Source organism: Narcine bancroftii, chromosome 4, assembly GCF_036971445.1.
Source record: "Narcine bancroftii isolate sNarBan1 chromosome 4, sNarBan1.hap1, whole genome shotgun sequence".
NCBI classification, from domain to species: domain Eukaryota; kingdom Metazoa; phylum Chordata; class Chondrichthyes; order Torpediniformes; family Narcinidae; genus Narcine; species Narcine bancroftii.
The window spans coordinates 288,543,292-288,565,804 of NC_091472.1; the positions used below are offsets into that span (position 1 = coordinate 288,543,292).

General features: G+C 37.7%; 1 protein-coding gene and 1 non-coding gene across 6 annotated transcripts in view; both read right to left on the minus strand.

Annotated features, from left to right (window-relative positions):
* LOC138762077 (polypeptide N-acetylgalactosaminyltransferase 3-like) overlaps positions 1–10,748 on the minus strand; it is a 63,699-nt gene extending 52,951 nt beyond the window's left edge. For 3 of the 5 annotated variants that reach the window (XM_069935339.1, XM_069935336.1, XM_069935340.1), the window contains exons 1-5: positions 10,661–10,748; positions 6,532–7,141; positions 5,634–5,806; positions 3,451–3,600; positions 1,544–1,778 (exon numbers count right to left, since the gene is read on the minus strand). In XM_069935339.1, coding sequence (XP_069791440.1) covers positions 1,544–1,778; positions 3,451–3,600; positions 5,634–5,806; positions 6,532–7,034 — 1,061 coding nt within the window. In that variant the 5' untranslated portion in view covers positions 7,035–7,141; positions 10,661–10,748. Of the gene's footprint in view, positions 1–1,543; positions 1,779–3,450; positions 3,601–5,633; positions 5,807–6,531; positions 7,142–9,762; positions 10,297–10,660 lie in introns of those variants that run through there. The other 2 variants (XM_069935338.1, XM_069935337.1) reach the window with 2 other exon arrangements.
* Positions 10,749–14,318: 3,570 nt separating this feature from the next.
* LOC138762547 (U6 spliceosomal RNA) lies at positions 14,319–14,425 on the minus strand. The gene has a single exon (XR_011356954.1). It is a non-coding gene; the product is annotated as a U6 spliceosomal RNA (small nuclear RNA).
* Positions 14,426–22,513: the final 8,088 nt, after the last annotated feature.

Consider the following 22,513-nt stretch of genomic DNA (forward strand, 5'->3'; position numbering starts at 1 on the left):
CACACTAGATCAAGTGTACTCCAAGGTAAACAAATCAAAATGCGGGAGGAACTCAGCTGGTCTTTTCAGCATCTATAGGAGACAAAGATATACTGCCAACGTTTCAGGCCCAACCATAGACAGCTTGACCCTGGAGGTCATCAAGTTCTTTGGAGTGCATTTGATGGAGAATCTCACCTGGTCCCATAACACGAGCTCCATAGCCAAGAAAGCCCAGCAGCGCCTCTACTTCCTGTCAAGGCTGAGGAAAATTCATCTCCTACCCTCCATCCTCACTATATTCAACAGAGCATACTGTGCAACTGCATCACCACCTGGTTTGGAAGCTGCACCACCTCAGACTGCAAGACTCTGCAGAGGATAGTGAGACATTGGAATAGATCATTGGGGGCCCTCTCCCTACCATGAAGGACATCTACAACACTTGATGCAGGTAAAAGGCAACAAACATTGTGAAGGACTCCACACACCCCTCATGTAAACTGTTCTCCCTTCTGCCATCTGGTAGGAGGTACTGTAGTACTCAAGCCCTTATGTCCAAATTGGGCAAGAGTTTTCCTCTCTTTCTCCTCCCCCCCCATCTCATCTTTATTATGCGAGCATGGAATGAATGATAAATAAAGGTGACTTGACCTGGAGTCGCATTACAGAGAAGAGGTAGAATGTCTTGTGAAATGGTGAGAGAATAACAACCAGAGTCTCAACATGGAAAGAGAAAGGAGATGATTAGGAACTTAAGGACCAGGGACAACAAACTCCACTACATATTAATAACTTAATAATGGAGAAAGTGGAGAGCACCAAGTTCGTCAGAGTCCAATTAAATGACCTGTCCTGGACACACACTTCTTCACTGGTCAGGAAGGCACCACAGCAACTGCACTTCCTTAGAAAGCTGAGGCAGGCAAGGCTACTGGAACTCAATTGAGAGCATCCTGGCCGACTGCATCACAGAGTGGTACTGTAGAACATCAGATTGGAGGTCAAGCCACAGATCCTTAAAAGCAGCAGGGGAAAAAAATCATCTAGGTCACCATGCCCTCCCCCCACCAATGAGTTTTACCCATTGTTTAAAGAGGACACACAAAATCAGGGAGGACCCCTACAACCCTGCATGCAGCGTCTTCCACCTATTCCAGTCAGGAAAAGGATACAAATGTATCAGAGAACCACCAGACTAAGAAACAGCTTCTTCCCATGGGCAGTGAGACAGCTGAAACATCTCTCCATCATTCTATTTATTGTTTATTTTAATTTATGCATATATTTACTGTATATATCTTTTGTCTGTACACATGATTTGCACTCTTCTGCATGGTGGATTGGAGAACATGGTTTCACTGGGATGGACTGGCACAATTGGATGATAAATTAACCTGAACTTTAAAACCGCATTCAAAATGAGGATTTTCAGTTGTCCTGGATAGGTGCCAAATGTTGCTTCATCTTTTTTTCCTGTGACACAAGTGTTTATGCTGTAGTTGTTGAATATCAGTCATGATAATAGGTTACATTCAATTACTTTTTGAAAATTTAAACTTACTTTATTGGAAAAGTTTCATCTTTTCTTCTTTGTTTCTCATGATCAGGAAGGGACTCCCATCCAAATGTCAGGCTCCAGTCGAAGTTACCCCTGTTCTGATTTTTTCCATATGGATTTGGTTTCACCACTTCAAAGGTTTTCATGTCAATACTGACAATATCAGGGCTCACCACAGCAGTATTATTTTCAGCAATCCTGTTCAGCAAAGGTTCCAACCACCCATTGAAACATTCACCTGCGGGAGTAAAGTGTGCCAATATATTAACGCCCATGCTTTACAGATTCTTGGTAAACATCTAACTGACAGTATACAATTCCATTCGACTTACCATAGTTTATTATTTAAGCAATCTCAGAATACTATGGCAAGAAATCAATTTTAGCTCAAAGCTTTGATGGTTTCTTAGCAAGCCAATGATAAAAGATTTACCACTTCTTCCATAGATATCACTGCAGCATTAACTGCTTCATTTCCAGATGACAAAATTAAAGATGACTAAGAGGACAATAAAGAGTCACAGGATTATATGTGATGACATGAGTGTACTGTGACAAAACTGTACTTGTGATTAATCTTTAGTTTAATGTTAAATTATATTTAATATGTCTGAGTAAGGTTATTTTGTGGGTTTGGTTTCAGGGGGCACAAACAAAACACATTTGCATTTTAAACAGATTCTTTGATGGTGTCAGCTGACATCTCAGAGACAGAAGTCTGCTGTGACTACAGTTCCAGACATCGATGAAAGATTTGGTGATAGTTTCTGGGATAAGCAGTACAATGGAAGCCACTTGTTGATCAAATCCAGACAACTTGGAAACAAACAGAAGCAATTACTTTGATTTTAAGTTTGGGAAGACAAAGATTAAATTATGCTTTTTAGCATGAAGATGTTAAAAGGTTCAGAAGAAACTTCAAAGATAGTTATGATGTCGTACCATGTGACATGAGAGATTTGCAAGAAATAAATTATTGAAATTAGACACATTTTGGGTCAGTTGAAGAGAAGCCCATCCCGTATTGACAGGATTGAAAAAGCAGCCACCAATTCCTTTAAAAGAAGAAAGGCCACCAGCGTTTTCGTTAATGAAAGGACACTAAAATTGATATTTATAAAGAAATAGCCACTCCAACTGCTTCCAAGAGGGCAGCCGTGTGCGTCCATGGAAAAAAATGGTTACTTTTGATTAAGAAAGAAATCATTGTGTAAACAGACTCCGTAGCTCAGAGGGAGTTTGTGAAATCACTCGTATGAAGAAATTTCTCTGGAAAAAAAATTCATCAAGAAATTTGTGAATTTAAAGAGGTCTGAAGAGGTGATGTTGCAAATTGTTTCAGAATTACATCTGAACTAAAAATTTAAAAGTCTTCAAGTTCAACATTAGATGTTTGATGCTGAATTTTAAATTTAAAATGGACTTTTCAATTGACTGCCTAAACTATAATGGTATAATGTGCATAGTGAGGGCAAGTTTAGAGTTAAGTAAGAAATGTTAATAATAGTTTAATAAAAACTATTATTTTGAATTTACCATCATCTGGTGAATTTTCCATTGCTGTTACTTGGTTAGTTCATAACAACATTTATTAGTTCATAGCAGTACTGACAATAAACTCTACTTAAATTTAAAGACTCACAAAACTGATCAATAAATAAAGCATCTTTCCACATGGAAAGGGGTAAGCTGGGAAAATAAGAAAGAAAAGGTTTTTTTAAAAATACATAATTTAATTGAGATAAACAAATAAAACTAAATGTAAAAATCTTGCATTAGGCAATATTGTTGAATTTTAACTCTCATGTATCTGGTTTCCTCCAATATTGTAAAATTTAAAGCAGTCTGAAATTTCACCTTTTAAATAACTAATCCAAATAAACTTACAAATGCTAAAGTGGTCAACTTACAGTGTGCATCTAAGAAGGTTAAGACCTCTCCTGTGGCTACAGATGCTCCCAGCAATCTTGCAGTTATTAACCCTTTCCTTTCCAATTGACGTACAACTTTAACTATCTGAAATGGCTTTAAAAAATTATCCAATTCTTCTTTTAAGTAATCTGCAGATAGAAATAATTTGTTATCTTACAGTTCAACAGCAAATATTTCAAATTATAAATGTGGATAGAAGATTGACTGATTAACTGTAGACAAAGTGTGGGAAATAAGGGGGCGTTTTCCATGGGGATCAGTGTTGGGTCTATAGCCTTTCATATCACATTTAATGACGTGGTTGATGGAATTGATGGCTTTGTGACACGTTTGCAGATTATATGAAGATAGGTAGAGGGGTAGTTAGAGTTGAGGAAGCAGAGAGTGACTTGGGACAGATTGAAAGGATGAACAAAGAAGTTATAGATGAATACACATGGGGAAATGTATCATTCTGCACCTTGTCGAAGCAATAATTATTTTCTAAATTGGGAGAACTTTCAGAAAGCAGAAATAATAAACTGTAGAACATTACAGCATAGAAACCCATGCTTTGATCCTTCCAGTTTGTGCAGAACTATTTTTCTGCCTAGTCCCACTAACCTGTACCCAGACCATATCCCTCCCCTCCATTAACTTGTCCAAATTTTGCTCAGGTCAAAATTAAGCCTGAATTTACCAATTTGTCTGGAACCTCATTCCCCCAACTTTTCCCCTTGAACCCTTGACCCGTCATCTACGTTTCATCTCACCTAAGTTCAGTGGAAAAAAAAGCCTGGTTGTATTTATTCTATCTACCCCCCATGATTTTGTACACCTCCATCAAATCTCCACTCATTCTTCGGTGCTCCAGGGGATAAAATCCTAACCTGTTTAGCCTTTCCTTGTAACTCAGATCCTCAAGTCCCAGCAACATCCTAGAAAATCTCCTCTGAATTCTTCTAATCTTATTGACATCCTTCCTGTAGTTAGGTGACCAAAACAGCACATAATCCTCCAGTTTTGATCTCACCGATGTTTTATTCAGCTTCATCATAATATTCCAACACCTATACTCGATGTTTTCATTTATGAAGACTTAATGTACAAATGCTCTCTTTATGACTGCATCTCCCTGTGAAGCCAATTTCAGGGAATTATGCATCTGTGTTCCCAGACCTTTCTGTTCTATCACACACCTCAGTGCGCTACTGTTCACAGTATAGGTCCTACCTTGATCTGTCCTTCCAAAGTGCAACACCTCACATTTGTCTGCATTAAATTGCATCTGCCATCTTGTAACCCATTTTTTTCCAGCTAGCCTAAATCTCTCCACAAGCTTTGAAAGTCTTCCTCACTGTTCAAAGGGACCTGGGACTCCTCAAAGGTGATCGAGTCGGGAGTTAAGAAAGCAAATGTGATGTTAGCATTCATTTCAAAAGGACTAGAAATAGAAAAGGGAAGATGTAACGCTTAGGCTTTAAGGCATTGGTCAGACTACATTTGGAATATTGTGAGCAGTTTTCGGCCTTGTATCCAAGAAAGAATGTGCTGGCATTGGAGAGGGCCCAGAGGAGGTTTACGAGAATGATCCCAGATATTAGAGGATTTTAATATGAGGAGTGTTTGGACTCTGGAGCTGGAGTTTAGAAAGATGAAGGGGTATCACATTGAAACCTACAGAATATCGAATGATCTGGATAAAATGATCCCGCAAAAGACATTTCCAATTGTGAGAGTGTAGAACCAGGGGCACAGTCTCAGATTAAAAGGATGTCCCTTTTATTAAGGGAAATTTCCTTAGAGAAAAATCATTGTTACAGACAGCTGTGGAGATGAAGGCACTGGGTATATTTAAAGCAAAAGTTATTAGGTTCTTGATCAGTAAGGGTGTTAAAGGTTATGGAGAGAAGGTGGGAAAATAGGGTTGAGGAAAAATAGGTCAGTCATGATCTGAATGGCAGAGCAGAGTTGATTGGCCAAATGGGCAATTTTGCTCTGGTGTTTTTATAGTCTTAGGGTTACATGCTCCATTTGCACTACAGCCTCCGAGAGCAGAAGTTCTTTGTCAACCAATGCCATAATTTCTGCCATCGGTTAACCATCCCCCAGTTCTCAGAGCATCAAGTGACAAAAGGAAAGCAAGTGCACAACATCATACAGAAATAAAGCTCAAACTCACCATCTGTGCTTGCATCATCAACCAAAATTATCTCTTTTAAAAACAGAGCAGGTGATGTATGCATTACACTGAAAACCGTTCTGAGCAGGGTAGACCACGCTTCATTGTGGAACACAATAATCACACTTGTGGTGGACAAAGGAGGACATCTCTTAAACCTTTGCTCAATACATCTGGACAGAAAATACAAAATATTTGAAGGATATTCATGAAAAAATATATTTGTGTTAAAGTCACAAAGTCACATTATAGAACATCAGGATACACAGCAAAGATTTCAAGTATCTGGTCTTTGAATTGCACAAGTTTTTATAAATGAGATTTGTACATAATTTCAAGCAGCAAATGTAACAGCCATTAGCAAGTATACATTTAAAATCTTCATAAAATAGGAACTCTATTATAGTAACATGAACTTATTTAAATGAGCATTTGGCAGTTTAGATTAGATATCCAATTATACAGAATTAGAGGTTTCACACTTCTTCAGTGATTTTACTTCTGTGCATTTGGACAGGTACCCGAATGGGAGGGGGCATGGACTATGGGTGCAGGCCAGTGGGACTAGGCAAAAAGAAAATGGTTTGGAACAGACTAGAAGGGCCAAAGGGCCTGTTTCTGTGCTGTAACGTTCTATGGTTCTAATCCCCGCTTTGCCCACCACTTCTCCCTGACCTTTGCCACCTCAAAATTAATTTCAGTTGCAAATGATAAATTTTGCACTGATTTTGTATTACCAAATGCTTTTATATCCATTTTATTATAAAATCTGAAACCAGAATACTTAAAATATATTTAAATTGTTCTGCTTGTGTTATTAAAAGTGAATACCAACTAGGTCAAAATTAAACTAATTACTGAAAAGAGGAAAGCAAAACAAATCACAAAGTAAGCATACTCAGGTGGCCGCGTGTCAGGTCCAAGATCTCTATGTAATGAAATTCGGTCACTTGCAAATACATTGAAGCAGTGTTTCTGCTCTCCTTGAGCTTTCTCTTTCTGTTCCTCTGGAGAAAGGTCATCAGTGTTATACGGCATTCCTCTAGCACCAGGGGCATTTGGATCCTGGGATGGTCGCTCCATGAAGGATTTCAATTCTGCTGCAGTATAATATCCAGGCAAACAAGGCTTTTCAAAGTCTAAAGACCCTTGCTCTCTGACAGGTGCTCCTATCTGCATTTTGGGAATTGCATCTCTTAAATTGTTCACTGCTCCCATCATCATATTCATTACTTTATCTTTTTTCATGGCAATTTCTTTCAGCCATGGTTCTTGTGTGGTGCTCTCAACTACTTCCCTATGCATCAGAAATAAAAATGTAATGAACACAAGAGCTGCAAGAATGAGTTTCCAACGCAAGGAATGTCGTCTTAAGAGCTTTCGAATTGCAAGCACTGTCATCTTTAAAAATCACTCCAGAAATGCAGTTTTCAATGGTTAGAATAATAGCAAGCTTCCTGAAGCAAAGAAACTCCAGAAATGTTCAAAAAGCTGTAAATTCTTAATATCTGAAAAATAAACAAAGCTGTATCATTTTCATACAAGACAGGCACAATTTGTTCCCATTGCTGAAAATTTTTCAAGATCAAAAATAAGCCACAAGTGTTGAAAATTGACCAGTAAACAATATGGTGGCATCTCTTAAGCAACCCATTATTATCTGTAAAGTGCTAGGCAGGGAGCTGCAGCGAGAAAAGAGGTTGCTCAATCTAATGGAACTTCTGTAACAAGCAGGAAGACTTCATGTTTCACATTTCTCCTCCACCATCCATTGCTGCCTTAGCTACTATTGGACAGTGTTGACAAGATGCAACAAACTTGCTCTTTCCAATAAATTGTATTTTTACGAAGGTTCAAACTCCTTGCATTATACAGAGGCAAACATTTGAATATACATTAATTTGGCACCGGCCACTCCTACAAAGTACATTACAACTGCAATTTGGGCTGAACATTTAAACAATATGACTCATGTCCCATGTACAAAGAAATTAATACCATTGCAAATATTTATTCTAAGCAAGAATTGTAGTGTTAAAAAGCAATAACGTATCTGGAACCATACATAGTGTTAGAATTCTAGAGAAGGCATAACTTCTTTAAACCACTGTTAATTAAAGAATCGTGTGGAAATGGGCAACTTGGCACGGTTATTTTTCCATTCAGTGTAGATTGATTTAAGGCAGAAAAGATGATGAATTGTTCACACTTTGGCTGTTGTTCTGGAATTATCCAACTCTTACTGGAGATAAAAGGTTGATTGTAAATTAGAGCTCCAACCAGCCAATCCTTCATTGTTCTAATAATTTTACAAAAGAACAATTTAGTTTGATGGTGGGAGGAAGAGAAGAAAACTCTAATGGGGCCCAGATTTCAAGTATAGTACTGCTACTCAGAGCTGATCACTCCATATGCAAGAACCATTGATATTCAATTTTCTTTACATTATTTTGAGATACTGTCTTAATGCTTTCTTAGACCAACACGGTTAACATGAGGGAAGGAGTTCAATGCAAATCAATAGATTAACCCTTCCTGTTTCTACAGTCCGCTTGCATACAGTCAACAGAACAGGTTAAGTCATTCACAAACACAAACACTTTAAACTATTACACAAATCCTTTTGACATTTTATTTCTATTGTGATTAATATTGTACTCATATTTAAATCTTAGTTTTTTTTAAAAATTTACCATAAAATATTATTTTTCGATACTTGCAGCACCTTTACCTTTTTTGGTCTCCAAATTAAATGATAATTTTGTGGTTAGACATACATTGAAAATCTAGTTTCAATTTAGGAAATATTTTATGTACCTCAGATTTTTATTAATTAGTCCTATTTTGGGCAAATCCTTTAAAAAAAAAACCTTTTAGTTCAAGATTTTGGTTATCATTATTTTTACTGCCCAAAACTTTCCCTCTTTTGAACAAATATCCACCAAATTTCCAATACCTAGACATAATTTCTTTTGTTATTTACTGATTTAGAAGCTTTTTGAATTCTCTAATTTTGAAGCTCCCTGAAGACTTGGAACCTGATAGGATGATTTGTAATTTTCAATCTAATTATAAAGGGGTGGTATCTGGTCTTTATGAATTCTAAATTCTAGGGATGGTTCCCGAGATCCAATTAAAAAAAAAACTATGGGAACAGGATCTTCAGCCATTTTATGAAACTACATGGAATTCTATTCTGAAGCGAGTGCATTCATCCTCTCTTTGTGCTGGACATTATTACAATTTAAGGTAGTCCACCAGGCCCACTCTTCAAAATCCAATTGGCTAAATTCTATTCTAATTTCTCCTCTAAATGTGATAAATGTATAACTGAAGGGTATACACACGTTCTTCTCTTTCCACTTTTTGTAAAGGGGTATTTTGGTCCTTGCTCTTAATATTACTCCAAGTTTTGTCTCTTTGAAACAAGTGCGCCAACTTGATTATTATATTCAGCTGTTACTTTTTGTTAACTGATTGTAGGATTCGGAGAATATGCAAGAAGAGATTAATGACATCCAAATACAAGTTAATTGAAGCCAGTACATATTCTTCAGGTGAAAGCTTGTGCATTAGTACATGGGTGTCATAGATGATAAAGCCACAGAAGAGTAGAGCTCTGTTATTGACTACTTCACAATCCCATGTAGTTGCCCTTGCCTCCCACGTCACAAGGGTGGCCATTTTAATGAGATGGAAAGATGCTGTTCCTCCCATTCATAATCAATGGTTGTCTGATGGGGGAAAAAAATTAGATGGCCCACTACTAAATGAATCTTAATCTGGTTTCTTTATGGAGTTCATTTCTTAATTATTTTCAAAATTTGTAAGATTGTAACTAGCTTTTGATCCCAATGTTTATCTTCCTTATTAGGAGTGGACTGTGTTAAGACAGAAGCCTCTGAAGCATGGGGATTGACATTTAGATAATTCGTATAGTGCTTTTCTTTTTTTTAATGTAACATAGGTTTCAAAACTATTTGTATTACCTTGCAAGATTTATTAATACTATTTTACTGTCACAAATGTCGTGTAACATTTATTTGATAAACCAATATTGAAAAATAAACTTAAAAAAAATTACAGCACAGTAGAAACAGCTTCCAGCCATTTAAACTCATGCCAATACCTTTTTGAATCCAGATTACAACATCAATCGATTTTCCCATTTCCTCCAATTTAAAATGTCTGCATCCCACTTTTCCTTTAAGTTATTTTTTTTAAAGTTTTCCAAAAGAATAAACAAATTATGTACAGAAGAAAATGCAGAGTTATCTAGAATACCCATGATTGTACATCAAAGTAGCCACTAGTCAGGGAAGGAGTGATGGATTAAACTAGATTATTGAATTACAACACAAAACATTACATAATTTGCAAGTTTCCATTTGTGTCTACAATTTAGTGCACTAAATTAATAGCTGAAACTTTTCCCGAGTAGAATTTCAGTTCAATCCAAAAATCCTCTTTTAACAGATGGAAGACAATTAAGCATATGGACTTCAGTTCTCACATTGTCCTGTACCGACAGCAACAATTATGACGACAGCAACAATCGACAGCAACGATTATGGCGACAGCAACGATTATGGCGACAGCAACGATTATGGCGACAGCAACGATTATGGCGACAGCAACGATTATGGCGACAGCAACGATTATGGCGACAGCAACAATTATGATGACAACAACAATTGACAGTAACAATTATGACCACAGCAACAATTATGACAGCAACAATTGACAGTAACGATTATGACGACAGCAACAATTATGACGACAGCAACAATTATGACGACAGCAACAGTACATGTAGGCAGCGGGGCTTTCATCTTAATTCATTGGCCCCCTTTCGCCACAAGATTGGTTCGCTGCTCTCTTGACGGCTTCACTTAATTTCGTCCAACATCCGAGTCCTGTCCAGGGTGCAAGGCACCGTGGAGCTGACATAAAGTGTGTGGATGTGCGCAGTTTGTTTTAAAAAGTTGGATTTTTAAAAAAGACACGAGTTAAAAAGTCAGGTTTACCTGATGTGCCGAATTTTTAATGGCAACTGGTCATCCACCCGAGATACCCTCTCTGGATTCTCTGGATAATGGGACCTGGAGTCGAATCGGAGGAAAGCCTGGAGCGGCTCCCCAATGAACCGCCGATGTCTTGGAGCGCCCGAACCCTTCCTCCACGCAGGAGGCGACTCGCTTCACGAAGTGTCCGAGGACCGTCTTGAACAAATTCCGAGGTTCAGGGGGAATCCCACGCCGCCAGCCGCCTGCTCTCGTCGGGCAGCAGCGTCGAACCCTGCCCGGTGCGCCCCACCAGATCTCGGCACAAACTTCCGCCTCGATGGAAGCAGGTGTGTACATCCAGATGTACATGCAGCACGCACGCCCAATCATGGAACTCCAGGTGCAACTGCTGAGCCGGGCAGCAGGTTTAAAGGGCCCGCGCCCACATGCTTCCCTGGATCAGCCTCGCGGGAGGGGAGGGGGCGGGGCGGGGGAGGGGAGTGGAGGGGGCGGGGCGGGGAAGGGGAGGGGGCGGGGCGGGGAAGGGGAGGGGAGTGGAGGGGGCGGGGAAGGGGAGGGGGCGGGGCGGGGAAGGGGCGGGGGGGAGGGGAGGGAGGGGGCGGGGCGGGGAAGGGGAGGGGGCGGGGCGGGGAAGGGGCGGGAGGGACCGGGGCGGGGGAGGGGGAATATTCCACCTGCACCAGGTTGAGAACATTTGCATTTCTCACGTGTTTCGTGGCAAACTCACAGAACATAATTTCGAAAGTGAACCATGCCAATATTTGAGAAAGCGTTGTTGGGTGGAGGAGGTGACTGACCTGAAGAGAGAAATGTTAAAGTTCCTGTCTGTGAATTTTCGTTAAAAGGGCAGGGCAATTGAAGGGAGCCTGGCAGCTGGACGAGGAGAGAGCAACGCATTGCCCCTTAAATCTCCTGGCCCACCCGGACGTGCTGGATTGGGAGCTACTGATATGAAGTGGTAAAAGTAAGGGATAAGCAAATTTACACAGTACTTAGAAAGGAAAATGGAAGGTCTCCAAATTGCAGGAGAAACTAATTGACAAGAACAACAAGGGAAGGTGGGGGGAGAGAGAGATATCAACGCGTTCTACTGGGCAAAGAATGAATAATGATGCTTCTTAATTACAGCGCATAGGGGTTTCAGGGTAACAAAAAAAAATCTTAAATTGAAATAAAAAAGTGATTGTAAGGTCCCATAATCTCTCATTAGACTAACAGGTCTGGATCAGAAGGAAATGACCAGGAACGACCACCCTCCACTGCACATCAATAACTCTGCAGTGGAGAGTAGAGAGCACTAAGTTCCATGGTCCAAGTAATAAGTGACCTGTTGTGGGCATACAAGATATCCTCGCTTGCCAGAAAGGTGCGACAGGACTTCCTGGGAAGACTGAAACAGCCAAGACTATCAGCCACCATTATGTTGTAGCATTTGCGCAACTCAGGTGTGGAGAAGAACGACATGCACACCAAAGCCTTGGAATCGAGACTGGTTTATGGCAACCATTGGTTGCCATTGCAACCTCTGTACCTGCAGGAGTGTAAGGGGACAGGACAACACCTGTTGTCCTGAATGGATCAAGCCCCACTCAGTCAGGTGTCAATCACCCTCCGGGATATAAGCCTGCACTGGCCTGAGGTTGCAGCCACAGCCAGCCTGTCTCTGTGGAAGTCTTTGTGGATTAAAGCCTGTTGTACAGTCTTTATCTTTGTGTGTGTCTGTTTCTGGCTAACAGTACACCACGGTTCACCCAGTCACCGCGTTCATCAGCCATTTTGTGGGCCGGTCTGTGTCTCCGTGTGCGGGCCGCTACAATGTCAACTTTCTATAGGAGCTCCATCGAGAGCATCCTGGCCAGCTTCTCCGATGGCACGGGGCCCTGATGTCAGCACATGGGGCTCATATAAGCTCGACGGCCAGTGTAGGACAGTTGCCACAGAGAAATTGATCAGTGGTCAATCCACGGGACCATAAGAGTGGCAGGGAGGATCACTGGGGTCTCACTCCTCCTCATTGATGTGATCTACTGGGATCATTGTCTAAAGAGGATCCCTTCCACCCTGCACATAGCATCTTTCAGCTGCTACAAGCAGGAAAAGGATATAGGGGTATCAGAGCCAGTACCACGAGGCTGAGAAACAGTTTCTTCCCATGGGCAGTGAGAATGCTGAACGACCAAAGGAACTGCTCACACTGACCATCTGAGACTCTTATATTTATAAAGCAATAGCCATTTATTTATTTATTTATATGTATGTACACATATGAATACTTGTCCTACATATGTATTGTGTATGTGTCTGTATGTGTGTAATGTCTGGTTGTGTGTTTGTGTGATTAACACCAAGGACTGGAGAATGTTGTTTGTTCAGGTTGTAATTGTGCAATCAGATGATAATAAACTTGGCTTGATTTGCTTTGAGAGTGCATTAATTCAGTTTCTTTGTCAACATATTCCTGAATTGCCTGATGGTTTGGATATCGATAAAGCCTTTTCCCATTTTATTCAAATTGGAGTATCTGGCCATTGCTCGTGTTATGTCTCTATGTTACCTTGGAGACTTCTTTGCTGATGTTAAAGCTTTCTGCTTCATCACATCTTGTGTCGGCTGGATGTGAATTCTGTTCTTCCTTAGCTGATTGCCAGAGTCTGTCTCAACAATGTATGATCTTGGTGTCTCAGCTTCTCTGATGACATTTGCTGGGGTCTTATGTTTTCAACATCGACTCTTGAATATGCTCATGCTGCCCTCTGAAGAGTTCTGGCAATGTTTGTGCACATTTATTATAACGCTGGTATCCTTGTGTGTCAGCCAGTCTTCTTCTGGAGGGTGTATTTTGCTTGGCAGAGTTGTTTTATATCTCCTGCTATTTAGAAGTTCTGTCGGGGACTTCATGTCAGCCCTTAAAGGTGTTGTTCATAATGATAGAAGAGCTAGGTCTGGGTCTTCTTTTGTTTCACAACACTTAGCTCGTGTGCTTTTCACAGTTTGCACTTGTCTTTCAATTAACCCTGACTCTTGGGGTAGTATGGGGATAATGTAGTGATAACAAACCCATACTCAGCAGCCAGCTTTCTGAATTCTTGTGATGTGAACTGTTTTCTATTGTCACATACTACTTGCTTGGGTATTCCTTATTCAGCAAGGAGCTCTCATTTCTGAGGTGATAGTTGATGCTTTCAGGTCCTTCACTCTTTTAACGAATGGAAACTTAGTAGTAACAGGCTACTATTAAATACCACTCTTGATTCTCGGTGAACAAGTCTGCTCCCACTGTGTACCATGGCCTGGCAGGCACTTCTGTGGAAATTATTTCCTCTTTTTGTCGTGTGTGTCTGTTGATCCTTTTGGATATCTTCTTTATCTGGATTTCATAAATGACAGAGATCAACGCAACTCCCAGCAGCTATCCAGTCTTAGAATTGCTGGTCCATCTGCATCTACCACGTAAAGCTACAGAGGATGTTCTTTCCCTTATGGCAGCCATTGATCTCAGCTCTTCCTAGCTGCTTGATCATGGGTCCACCATAGGCCGTTAATGTGATATTTGCTGTTTCCAATGCACCGTCTTTTGTATATCCTTTTATTATGTTCTCTGGCAACATTTGGCAGTAGAGTTGGAGTGGAAGGATGTTGCTTTGTCTTTTTTTTGTTTTTAAATAAGGATCGCTTCACGAATTTGCGTGTCATCCTTGCGCATGGGCCATGCTAATCTTCTCTATATCGTTACAATTTTAGTATATGTGGTGACGAAGTGAGAATGGACGTTGCTTTGTGATCCAATATCCAGCTTCACCTTTAGGATAAATACCGTAGGCTTGTTCTGGATTGTCCACTCTATTTGGATTCTTGTGTGCAACTCGCTTCCTTCTTTCATCTTAACCTGACATCTCATGTATGGATTCTATGATCAGTATCTGGGTGTCAAAGTCCTCAATGTTGTTTACTTTTATGTGGTGGATCTTCTTCTTGTCCTTTTCCTTCACTGGTATTACTGTTTTCTTCATACCAGACTTGCACATCTTCGCCCAGTGGTTTGCTTCACCACAGGCTCTACATTCAGAACCGTATGAGGGGCGTTTGTTTTGATCATTGAAGGGGTGTCGTCTGCTGCACTTCCAGCAGGTCTTGGGAATTTGTACTTTCCTGATTGTGTTCTTTACAGCATCAATCCTTCCTTCTTTTTGCTGTGGGTGGATCTGCTTAGATGGGAATTTCATTTGCTTCATCGTGGCTTCAAAGGCTCTGGCTGTGTCTCTAGCTTTGGCCAGCTTCAAGCTATGCTTCCTTATAAGAGACTTTTGCACTTCAGGATGGGCACACCCCCATATTAGTTGATCAACTAATATGGGCACACCCCCATATTAGTTGATCAACTAAATTTTCCTCCATATCCTTAAATCTGCATTTTGCAGCAATAATTTTGAGTCTAGTGAGGAAGTTATCAACAATTTCATCAGTCTCTTACTTTAAGCCTTGAAATTCATAGCATTTAATTCTATGATTAGACCTGGGTTCAAGGTGAGAAGCAAACTTTGCAAATATCTGCTCTGGACTAGCGACTAATATTCTTTTGCATAGAAGTATTAAAGGATACTGCAATCATATATTTCAGTCTATAGTATGAAACTCTAGCCAGGAACTAATCTGGCTTAGCAGAAAAGCCAGTAGAAGCAGCAGCAGAGCAGTGCTGCACACCGAAGAAAGTTTTTGTGTGTGATTTAAGTAGTTGAAAACCAGTCACATGGCAGCAAAGCTTCCACTTGTACAGTTTTGACATGCAGGAAATTGAAGCCAAATATGAGGAATTGACCCAGTGCTCATTTAAATTTAAAATGACTCAAATGTAGATTCGAGTTTTATTCTGTGATTAGTGCAGGAATTCTGAAGTGAAAGTTGAATGGAATTATTGATAAAGACGCTGAACAGGTAGCATTAGAGCCTCTGCCAAGATAAACTTTTTATTTTTAACATGACAACAAGAGGAATAGGAACCACGGATGCTCAATGATGAAGCTGCAGAGGAATTGGTCAGTAAGCAGATGAATTCGAAGAGTTTGGCTTTAACATTATTAATTTTAAATCTGAACGAAGAACATTTAGGCCAAATGATTAAATACAATCAACTGAAAACAGAATATGTTACAAAAGCCACCATTTATCTTGTTTCCGATAATGCAAGTTTGGAAATGTATCTTTAACAAGGGAACAGAAATGTTCGAATTTTAGGCTTGTGAAAGGCAACCCTAGATCCAATTCCTTGCTGTCATATCTCATATTTGGATATAGTGGAAACTTACACATTAACATCATTAAACATGTCATCTCTGGATTCAATTGGGGAATTGTGTGTTTTAGTTGCTGCTGCTAAGTTGGTGCAAGAGTATCTATTCCAAGAATTTTGGAAGCTGTATGCAACTAATGGCCAAAGAATGAAAGGCTGTAATTGAGTATAAAATTATAATGAACTTATCTATATCTCACATTAATAATCTTAGTCATGCTTATCTTTACACAAATTTATCCAATCTTGATTAATCACAATCCCTAATTCTTTTTCCCATTTTAACCTAGACTTTTGCAAATTTAACTTAAGCATTTTATTCTTCAATATCAAATACATTTCCGATATAAATCTCTTCTTCCCACCTTCAAAATGAGATGGTCTAGATAACCTTAAATTATAACCCAAATTATCCAATAATAAAGCTCTAACTTGATAATAACAAAAAAGAGTATTTAATTATATTTCATATTTCTCTTTCATTCTTTGAAAAGAAATAAAATAGCCTGCTTCAAAACAACCTTGTAAAGTTTTCATTTCTTTTGATCCCATAATTTCAAAAACTGATTATTAAATGTAAAAGTAAAAATTGTATTCTGATATAAAGGTGTCTTACCCAAAAATTTTCCCTTGTGTACCTATTTCTTCATTTATTACATTCCATAATTTGATCAAGTATATTAAAATAAGGTGACTTATAATGATGCAACAATTTAGAATTCTGTTTATAAATAAATTTATCTATAAATTGATAAATAATTGATCTTCGCACCAATTTGAGATAATTCAATATTTGCCCACACCAATGATATTTTCTAAATCAAACATTCTATCAATAAATTTTAATTGTGCCACTTTATAATAATTTTGAACATTTGGAAGCTGTAAACGCCCTAACTCATATTTCCAAGTTAATATTTTTAAAGACACCCTTGCCATCTATCTTTCCACAAAAATGTCCTTTTAATCGAATTCAAATCTTTAAAAAAAATTTTTTTAGGAACTTTACAAGGAATAGACAGAAAAAATATTGTAATCTTGGAGAAACATTTACCTTAATACAATTTACTCTACCTATTAATGTTATTGGTAAATCTTTCCATTGATTTAAATCATTTTTAATTTTATAAAACAAAGGCAAATCATTTAATTCTTGCAAATGATTAAAATTATGATCTACTTTAATACCTAAATACTTAATTTAATCCAACCATCTAAATTTAACAGTATCTTTACAAGAAGTATAATCTGCCTCAGACAGTGACATAATCTCACTTTTTTCCAAATTAAGTTTATAACCCAATATTTCTCCATATTGTTCCAGCCTATCATATTGCTATTTTAAAGATTTATGTGGTTCTATTAAATATATGAAAACATTATTGGCAAACAAATTAATTTTAAACTCCTCAGATTTCACTTTAATACCCTTAATATTATTATCTTGCCTTATCAATTGTGCCAAAGGTTCAATAACTAATGCAAAAAGAGCTGGTGACAATAGATCTTTCCAGTATAAATGGCAAAGACATCCGCCCATTCATCACAACTCTAGCGATAGATTTTTATATAAAGCCTTAATCCAACCAATAAATACAGGTCCAAATTTAAACTTTTCCAATTAAACAAAAAAACCTCCATTCTACCCTATCAAATGTTTTTTTTGGCATCTAATGATATAACGATTGGTAGGTTGGATTCCTCCCAAGATATAGGAATCAAAGAAATCAATTTAACAATATTATCCTCAGAATAATGATTTTTAATGAATCCAGCTTGATCTAAATGAATCAAAATTCATAAATATTTTGCCAATCTATTTGTTAAAACCTTCATTACAATCTTATAATGAACATTTAAGAATAAAATGGGTCTATCAGTTTCAATTTTCAAAGGTTCTCTATCTTTTTAAAGTATAACTGTAATAATTGCCTGAGATATAGAATTCAGAAATGAATGAACCTCTGTAGCCTGTTTCAATGCTTCCATTAACAAAGGAATCAACAAATCCTGAATTTTTTAAATAAAATGCAACAGTAAATCCATCTTCATCAGGAGATTTCCCATAAGGCATGGATTGAAGTGCTTCTATTAGTAAATGGAGCTTCCAAATCATTAATATCCCAATTACTCAAATAAGGTAGATTAATATTAGATTAAAAATTATCATCTTTCTCTAATTCAGAAGTATACAATTTCACATAAAATTCTTTAAATACATAATTTATCTCTTGGGGTTTAAATGTAATCTTAGAATCTTTCCCAACTGCATTAATCATTCTAGAAGCCTGTTTCGACTTCAACTGCCAAGCTGAAACCTTATGTGCCCTTTCCCCTAATTCATAATATCTTTGATTAGTTCTTTGTAATAATTTTTCAAACTTATAAATTTGTAATGAATTATACCATAATTTCTTATTAATCAATTGTATCTTTTTAATCTCAGTTGAATTCTGCTGTATTTGTTTTTCTAATAACTCTATCTCCTCTTCCAATTTACTAACCTATGATGAATACTGGTTCTTAATCTTTGATGAGAAACTAATAATTTGTCCTCTTAAATATGCTTTCAAAGCATCCCATAAGACAAACTTACTATTAACTGAATCCATATTTATTTTCAAAAATTGCTATGATTGATCTCTCATAAAATTACAAAATTCAACATTTCTTAACAATAAAGAATTAAATCTCCATTGAGTTTTTGTATCTATCTTTTCCAAACCTATATATGATATTAACAAAAGAATGATCTGATAACGTCCTACTTTTATATTCCGCAGATATAGCATGACCTCGTAATTGTGCCGATATTAAAAATAAATCTATTCTAGAATAAGAATCATATTTAAACAAATAAAACAAAAATTATTTCTCCTTAGAGTTTAATCTCCATATATTAACTAAATTCATTTCCTTCATTAAAATTGACATTTGCTTTGCCATTTTAGTCTTAATGACTGTTTTTGTGGATTCATCTAATAATGTATCCAAAGAGCAATTAAAGTAATCTCCAATCATAATTTTCTCATATGCCTTTATCAAATTAAAAAAGGAATCTAACAAAAATTTCTCATTGTCTACATTAGGGTCATAAACATTCATCAATGTCTGAGACTCTGAATAAATTTTACAATTAACAATCAACAATCTACCCACTGACTCAATTACTGATTCCAATTCAAATGATAACCTCTTATTAATCAAAATAGCTACCCCTCTTGCCTTAGAATTAAATGAAGAAGCTATGACTTGGCCAACCCAATCTCTTTTTAATTTCTGATGTTCCTTTTCTGTCAAATGCGTCTCTTGCAAAAAAACAATATCAACCTTCAATTTTTTAATATAAGTCAAAATACTCTTCCTCTTAATTGGGTTATTGAGCCTGTTAACATTAAATGTTACAAAATTTAAATTAGACAACATTTTAATCTATACCATTAATCCTCCATGCCCAGGCAGGTGGGATTCCAATCCATGGTCAATCTAAAATAAATATTCCATCTCCTTACTAAAGAGAAAAAGATAAGAACTAAAAAAGAAATTATAAAAAAAAACAAAAACCCTTAAAAAAGGAGAAAAAAAGTGCTGTATAACAGAACTACCTCCCTCTTCTTGTCTTGAGATTTGGCACCTCCATACCAGGCAGTGATGCAACCAGCCAGAATGTTCTTCATGGTACACCTGTAGAGGTTTTTGAGAGTCTTCAATGACATGCCAAATTTCCTTAGACACCTCACAAATATAGCCACTGGTGAGCCTTCTTCATTATCGCATCAACATGAAGACTCCAGGACAGATCCTTGGAGATGTTGACACCCTGGAATTTGAAGTTCTTGACCCTATCCACTACTGAGCCTTCGATGAGGACTTGTTCATGTTCTTCTGATTGCCTCATGAAGTCCACAATCATCTCCTTGGTTTTGCTAATGTTGAGCGCAAGGTTGTTGGTGTGACACCTCTCCACGAGCTGATCTATCTCTTTCCTGTATGCTTTCCTCATTGCTGTTTGTGATTCTGACGACAATTGTGGTGTCATTGACAAATTTGTAGATAGCATTGAAATTGTGCCTGGCCACATAGTCATGACTGAATAGTGAATAGAGCAGTGGGCTAAACATGCATCCTTGGGATGCGCCTGTGTTGATAATCAGTGAGGAAGAGCCATTATTTCCAATTTGTACTGTGGTCTTCTGATGTAAAAGTCAAGGATCCAGTTGCAGAGGTAAGTACAGAGGCCTAGAGTTTGTAGCTTCTTGACTAGCACTGAAGCAATAATGGTATTGAAAGCCGAGCTGCAGTTGATGAAGAACAGACATAGGTATGAATTGCTGTTTTGAGGGTGATCAAGAGCAGAGTGGAGAGCCAGCGATATTGCATCTGCTGTGGAGCAATTGTGATGATAGGCAAATTGCAGTGGGTCCAGATCTTTCCTTGGTTATATATGAAATTAAGACATTTTTGGATAAATCTGTGGAAAATGTTAACAAAAATTATGGGGGTGGACTTCCCTCTTGATCTGAAGTCGTTCCTTTTGGGGAATTTGGTTGTCGTGAATGTTAACTTCCTTAAAATAAATCCAAATTTATTAAAATCGCTTCAGCAATAGCGAGGAAATGTATAGCCGTAAATGGAAATCTGATTCCCTCTTACATATTGATTGTTGTATACCCCCGGAGGAAATTACTTATAATCTTAGAAATGAATGTAAAATGTTCAAAGATATTTGGCAGCCTTATTTGAATTATTTAAATACCTGGATAGTCAAGTCTATTTATTAAATATTTTATATTTAATTTTCATCCCTTATTAGTAATTTACTATTTTCATTTTTATTTCTTTTTTGTTTGCATTAAATGTTGATGACAGCTCTTACCCCTTTCCTTTTTCTTCTCCCCCTCTGTCCACTGTTTCTTTTCCTTTCTCTTAAGGGTTATTTCTAGGCTTAATGTGCATTTTAAGGATGCAATTTATTTCTATATTTGTATACATTCAAATATACTTTGAGTTCTTTTGTGTATATATAATTTTCTTAAAAACTAAATAAAATTTAATACAGTTAATTTTGGTCATGACCAGCCCCTCAAAGCATTTCATCAGTTAGTGATACTGGGCAACAGTCGTTGAGGCAGCTTCCTCTGCTCTTCTTGGTTACCGGCATGATTGATGCCTTTTGAAGCATAAGTTGATAAATTAGTCATTGATAAAAGACAGACTTGTTTGTGGTATTCCAGATAATAGTCTAAGGGAAAGACTGCAAAGAGAGCAAAATCTAGACCTGGAAAAAGTTATAGCACTCTGTAGAGCTACAAAAACTGTAAAATTGCAGGCAGAAGAGCTGTACAGTGAAACTAGCTGCAATGAGGATGCAGTATGCAAGAGCTGTAATGGAGACTTGCAGCCTCATGGCATGCCTCATGTGCTGTTTACAACAACTGCAAAGTAAAGAACCTTTTCCTTTATTCAGGTATTGAACTAAGAACTCAAACATCTGAATACAAGATGAAACATGGTGTCAGTTGAGTGGTGAAGTAGACTTGAAGGAGAAAATGGCCTAATCCTACTTTATTACTTATGTTTCTGTGTACTGTAGTTACTAACTATATTCCAGTGAAAATTTATTTTCTCCTTTGCCAACAGAACAATGGCATCAATAATTATGTATTCTAGCAGCATAATTACACTTTCATCCCATGCAGTCCATTGTGCCATTTATTGTTTGCCAACCAGGAAGAAACAAGATGAAGGAGCATAAATAGTTTACTTGGCTACTTGAGCCCACTCTGCCATTCATCAAGATCATGGCTGACCTTCTATCTCCGCGCTTTCTCTCCATCCCTTAATTCCGTCAATTTTATTAAAATGATCGAGTCTCTTCAGCTCTCTGGTACAAAATTCAAAAGATTCACCTCAAGACTGCAAGTGTTTACTACTAACCACATTAAAATGTTAACAATGTGGATAATAATGAAAATCTAAGTTCCTGGTGTTAAAGTTAAAATTGCAGAGTTATACCAAGAAAACATATTAGTTAAAAGTAAGCTACTTTTGTTTTGAGAAAGGAAGATGTAATGATAGTGATCGTGGTTGCATGGCAACCAATCAAGGCCTTGATTATAGTTACTGTTTGATTAGACTTGGCTGGCAGCAGGGGGCTGACACACACACGCACACACACACTATGCAAGAGCTGTAATGGAGACTTGCAGCCTCATGACATGCCTCATGGTGCTGTTTACAACAACTTTAAAGTAAAGAACCTTTTCCTTCATCCAGGTGTTGTCTAAAAACTCACACATCCAAATACAAGATGAAATGCGATTAATGAGAGGTTCTTGACTCATGATGGTCTACTGTCAACAGAGGACATTTCTCTTCCTCCCTATTTCTTCCACACAGGTGTCAGGTGAGAATCTAAGTCATATGTTGGGGTGTGTCTTCCAATTTACTAAATTGTTCCACTTCAAGAGGTACATGCTGGCTTTGTGCAGTGCAAACTAGTTTAAATTAGTTGTCTTGATGCCTGGCAGTGGCACTCATTTCTGTATGAAATAAAGAGTCAGGAT